The sequence below is a fragment of the Stegodyphus dumicola genome, chromosome 5 (genome assembly GCF_044657685.1).
Source record: "Stegodyphus dumicola isolate Sdum_Otavi_A_Nest chromosome 5, ASM4465768v1".
Taxonomy (NCBI): Eukaryota; Metazoa; Arthropoda; class Arachnida; order Araneae; family Eresidae; genus Stegodyphus; species Stegodyphus dumicola.
The window spans coordinates 170,918,090-170,924,128 of NC_140772.1; the positions used below are offsets into that span (position 1 = coordinate 170,918,090).

General features: G+C 30.7%; 1 protein-coding gene across 4 annotated transcripts in view; it reads left to right on the forward strand.

The window, feature by feature from the left end:
* Positions 1-3,160, forward strand: part of LOC118199417 (urocanate hydratase-like) — a 171,948-nt gene extending 168,788 nt beyond the window's left edge. For 3 of the 4 annotated variants that reach the window (XM_035371273.2, XM_035371272.2, XM_035371274.2), the window contains one exon: positions 2,873-3,160. In XM_035371273.2, coding sequence (XP_035227164.1) covers positions 2,873-3,013 — 141 coding nt within the window. In that variant the 3' untranslated portion in view covers positions 3,014-3,160. The remainder of the gene's footprint in view (positions 1-2,872) is intronic. The other variant, XR_004759937.2, reaches the window with a different exon arrangement.
* The last annotated feature ends 2,879 nt before the right edge of the window (positions 3,161-6,039 follow it).

The following is a 6,039-nucleotide window of genomic DNA, read 5'->3' on the forward strand; positions in this document are numbered from 1 at the left end:
TATCAAAATTTTGGTGGCTGCAGGTGTCGTCGTTTTTTTACATAACTATGAACATACGTACATAAATAGAGATCCTTCATTATTTAATTATTTTTAGCAATACATAGCGTAAACACTTTGTAATAACAATTTGAAAAGTATATCGGTCACAAAAATGATACGGTCAAAAAAGTGAGTTTCAAGATTGATAGCACCTCTAATACTAAACATAAAATCAAATCACAAGGTAAAAAGGCATTGTAGTAAACTGATCTTCGTATACAGATGCCAGTTTAGGATTTAAAGCAATTTCAAGCTAAGCAGTTACAATAGGTCTACTAATTTAAAAATCAGTCCTCTAGAAATTAAAGATATAGAATATAAAATCTTATATTTAAAAGGAGCTATTCAAGTTGCATGAAACCAAATAGCAGAGGTAAAATTGCTTTGATATTTTTTCATTCATAAATTATTGACATGGGAGAGTTGTGCCGTATTTAATTAAGGAAAAATTTAATTAGGTTGAAGCTATGCCGTTAATCCCTGGATTATTTAATTAAGGAAAAGTGTAATTAGATTGAAGCTATGTCGTTTATCCCTGGATTATTTAGTTAAGGAAAAATTTAACTAGGTTGAAGCTATGTCTTTAATCCCTGGATTATTTAGTTAAGGAAAAATTTAATTAGGTTGAAGCTATGCCGTTAATCCCTGGATTATTTACAACATTAGTTTCTATTCACTTTGCGAGGATGCGAAATCTACAACCTGAAAACAATTACACGCCTAAAAGATTTCCTTGAAAGTATTCAAAAACTCTTTCACGTGATTAAAATGACTTTAAATATATTCTCAATTAAAAAATTTTCGAATTTCAAGAACCACATACATTGCTAAAGGCAATTTAATACCAGATAAATATTCACACAGAAGACTAGCTTTAAAATTTCCTGTCCTATAAATAGCAAAATTAAAAAATTTGTATCTCACAAAATTCAGCGAAATCTCTCTTCAGATAAAAGTGTTTTCAGTCACACAATGACTGAAACACTTTCACGGTTTCTTTTTTAGGGCCAAATTTTCTTTTAGCACCTAAAATGTATTCAGGAATCTAAGAAAACACTAAGTGGAAATTTCTTAACAAATAGCCCTTATGAAAATTAAAATTTGAAACTTATTTTTAATGAAAGTGTCTCATCATAAAGAATCAAGGATATTCTTCCGTAGTACTCTAGTGGTATAGTGGTCAACATATCGAGTTGGCAACTGAAAGCACCCAGAATACAGCACCCAGAATGAGAAATACACAATACGCAAAACAACCAATCTTCCCTCGTTTAAAAAAAGGGGGGAGAGAGAGAATTCGCACAGAAGAGTGGCCGATGATAATTTTTTAACAACGACTGAGAAGAGAGCGATACCTATTTGGCCGACTAGGTATCGTCTCTTCCCCAGACGCCCTTTAGGTGTGGAAAACAGTGTTGCCAAAAATTGTTGGGTTAAATAAGCTCGTGGCCAAGGTCTACAGACCTCGACTCATTACGCCAAAGATCATGTGATGTCATGGGTATGTGAACTTACTTGACCTCTGATGTCATCACAAATTGAGTCTACGTGTGCTGTAAATCGTGGACTCTAATTCGATTCTTGGTCCTTTTATTACGATTATCAGTTTTGACGAAAATACTAAAATCATGTATTTTTTCAATATATAAAGTTCTTTTAATTATTTCTGACTCGATTTAAATTATTATTTTTCCATTAATTTGTTCCTATCCATTGCTTTATAACGTATGGATTGTTAAGACTGTTGTATTAATTCTTTGTGTTGGTGGTTTATTTTTTATAAGATACCGTTTGTTCACATTTACATAACAGGTTCAGGTTGTAGCGGACAGCCAATGTTTAACCATAGGTAATGTGGGTATTGTCCAACTGCACTATCTTTTTATTTGAACATTATAATTTTTTTGATTGAATTTTGATATATTTACATTTTTTCATATGATTACAATATAGTTGTGGCATATGGTGCCTTTCATACTCGAATACATAAAATTAAAATTAAACGTAAATATAGAACATAATGAAAGTATAGAATATAAAGGCAAATATATAACATAAAGGTAAATATATAACATAATGACATACATATAACAATACATTTCGGAACATATACGTATATAGCATTATTATATACATAAATACAAAGAGCACTTTTTTGCCTGTATATCTAAGAGAGTATATACTGAGTCAGGCAGAAATTATTTTGTATATAACTTTTTTTTCAGAATATTTTTGACTTTTTTTTATTTTATTGGATGCATAGAGGTGTTGTATCGTCCTCTAGTCTTTATGTTAATTCTAGTCTGTACTTTTGTCAATTTTTTGTACATTTACCTAACAGAAATACCACAATGTTTGACAGAAACTGTGGCAGCTGTGAAGAGCTATTAAAATATCTCACAGCTCATCGCATTAGTAATGAATGCCTCATAAATGAACGTAAAACTTTGCTAATTTTTTAAATAGCTTGTACCCTTTCCAAAATTTCTTCCATATTCAATCTGATTTGACTTTTAGACACAAGTTAATTTCTTCCCGTAACATTTCTCTAAAACTACTAAAATACAAATTTCATTTATTTGATTTTAGCACAATTTTAATTTTTGATTTTAAGCATCGCACTGATTCTAAACTTCAAATGATTAAGAGATCTTTTGATAACAACCCTTCATTCTAGAAATACAAAATGTTGAAAACATTGTTTCTTTCAATACTTTCAACGAGAAGGGGAACAGTTATTTCTTTACAAAATTAATTTAATATTACTTTTTCTCTATGTCTGAAGGGTGAAAATTGTTATTAAATAAACATTTCACGCTTCTTTTAATAGGTTGCAAGGCGATGCTGGTCAGGAAACAGCAATGCCATGATTAGTATACAACAAGCAATGCAGGATGAACCTAGATTAGAAGTAACTATTCCTCATGAGATACTGGATGATAGCTTAGCAGAAAGTCTGCAGTCAGAATAGATGAACAAAATAATATCAGTTATAAGTACAACTGAAAAGATACACATTTTGAATCTAATTCTGTACTGTAAAACAAACCTCATTGATTGTTATTTGCTTATTTTTTTATTTTAATTTTCTAATAGAATAAAACTGATTTTAAATGTGTTTTGAGTTTCGATGTCTGAATATAACATTATATAGGATGGTTGATGCGAAACCATTGGACCTGAATCACATGAGATAGGACCTGCAGGCATATTCAGTAAAATTCCAATGGAGTAATCACTGGCATCCTATGAGTTTATAGTGCAGACTTATTTCTCAAAGAAGTCAGAGGTGCAGACTCAAAAACATTTTCCATGTGAATTTGTTGTACTGAAATATGGAGAGGGGGCATTTTGATGAGAAAGAGCTCTCATGAAGGCATTTTGGAAAAAGTTACGTATTTGAATGAATACAGAAAAGTATAGGAAACAGGTATTTTGGTTCACAGAGCACAATGTGTATGTCTGAAAATATGGTATGAATGCTACAGCGCAAGAGTCTGACATCTTTATTAGCCAAACCATATGAAAATAACATTGGAAGCACTAATTAGAATAAGAATATTACACAAGGACTTCATCTCTATAAGATTCACGTTTATGGTAAATGAAATAAAGTGTACACTGCGAAAAAAAAAGTAGGTCAGTTCTATATCTTTCGTTTTACTGGGCGAATTGACGAAATTCATCTTACGTTTTTCCTGTCTCGAAAGCGCGACTTAGGATATGTGTTACATTTACATATAGCATTCTTCTAATGTAGATATTTTCACACAAAATCGGACTTTTTCTGAAATGGCATGCAAATTGTTTTTTCATATTTCGAGTCTACGGTTCAGATTATGCCAGACTGCAGTAGTAGGAAACAGCCGGTTCACCGCCAGGATCTCAAACTCACAGGCGGTGCGCGGTACAAGCGCGCAGGCGGAGCAAAGCCGCACGTGGAGGCACAGCAGATAAGGAGGGTTTCAGGATTCTTCATATAACTGATAAGATGACGTCATACTTTGATAAGAGATTAGTTTTTATTGATTTTTCCCAAGCTTTTTGTTAATCAGTTTTTAGCCTTTATATTTTTTCTTGGTGTTCCAGCCATTTTAGGACGTATATGATTATTTCCTAGGTACTCTTAACAGCGCCTATTTTCAAATTTAATGATGAATTCAGAAGGCCTTAATTTTAGATGTAATTTTTTTTGTTTCCATATATTTTAAGCCTTATAATTTCCTATATAGTCAGAATTTTATTTTATTTCTTAAATCTTCTGTTCATAATACCAGATTTACTTTCCGTAATCTTAACCACATGACTCATTTTTATATTTTTACACTATATACATGACTTTTCCTTGATTTCTTTTATACATTTCAACCTTCATAATTTTCAATATAGTCTTAATTTTAACACAATTCCTATATTTTCAGATCATATACCTGACTTTTATTTAATTTCAGATGTAAATTTTAACTTCTTTTCTACTTTTTAACCTTTTTAGTTTCCAACATACTCCAAATGTTAACTAATTTGCTATATTTTCGCACTATGTTCATGACTTTCATTTAGTTTTTAACTAATTTTCATACGTTTTTAACTAATTTCATACGTTTCAACCTTCGTAATTTCAAACATTTTCTTAATGTTAGCCTAATTCTTCTATTTTCTGACCGTATACATGAACTTTATGTAGCTTTAGATGGTATTTTTAACTTGTTTCCTAAATTTTAAACCTTCATAATTTTTAAAGTACTCTAATTTGAAACTTGTTTATTACATTTTCGTACCATATACCTAACTTTTATTTAGTTTTAGATGTAAATTTTAACTTTTTTTCTACTTTTAACTTTTTTTTAGTTTCCAACATATTCTGGTTTTTAACTAATTTTATATATTATCACACTATGTACATAACTTTCATTTAATTTGTAGCTACTTTCATATGTTTTAAACTTCGTAATTTCAAACAGGCTCTTAATTTTAGCTTAATTCCTCTATTTTCTGACCTCATATGAGCTGTATTGAATTTTAGATGATATTTTTAACTTGTTTCGTACATTTCAAACCTTCGTAATTTTTAAAGTACTCTAATTTTGAACTTGTTTATTACATTTCCCTACTATATACATGAACTTTAATTAATTTCAGGTTTAATTTTTAATAATTTTTAGATTTTTTTTCTTATTTCTAGTTTCCAACATACTCTAAATTTTAACTCTTTTTTTTTATAATTTTCGACTGTAATCACGCATTTTATTTTACTATTTCAGCTAAATTTACATATTTAAATGTCTTAAACATAGAGATAGTTTTCAATTAAGCATTTTATTTTACAACCAATAACTATTATTTATATCCAATGCGTTTAATAGCCCTTACTTAGTCTTTATAATACTATTTTAATTTGTCAATTCTACAATTTATCATTCTGTAGCACTCTTACCATGACTGTACTATTTTACCTCATTATTAGGCCCACCAGCGGCCGAGCGGTAAAGACGCTGAACACTGGTAGTTCGGTCGGAGGTTCGAATCCCGCGAACGGGCTGGCTGCATGGGCGTTTTCGTGGTTTTCCCCATGTGTAACGTGTATACGAGCCAGTTTCCCTTAGAAAGTCCTCCACGAAAGGCATCCCTCCCCTTAGGCAGATAGCCCTCGTGTGCTTTGCCATAACTGAATAATCCTCATTATTAACTTCATTCGCATTTTCAAACTTTAACATTTCTTGCATATTCTAATATTTCCTTAAAGTTTTAACATCATTTTTATCTGAATGCATGCTTTTAAGCTCTTCAGAGTTACCAATGTTCGGTTTTGAATCTCGATTCTCATTAAGCTAACTTAATAGATTCCACATTTTTAGAATGAATTCACTACTTTCATGCATAATTTTAGAACCATATTCACATTTTTATGTACACATCCAGAAGTCTTTCTTATTATTTTGAACGCTTAATACCTTTCAATTCAGTATTTTTTTATAACTGACTACATTGCATACTATT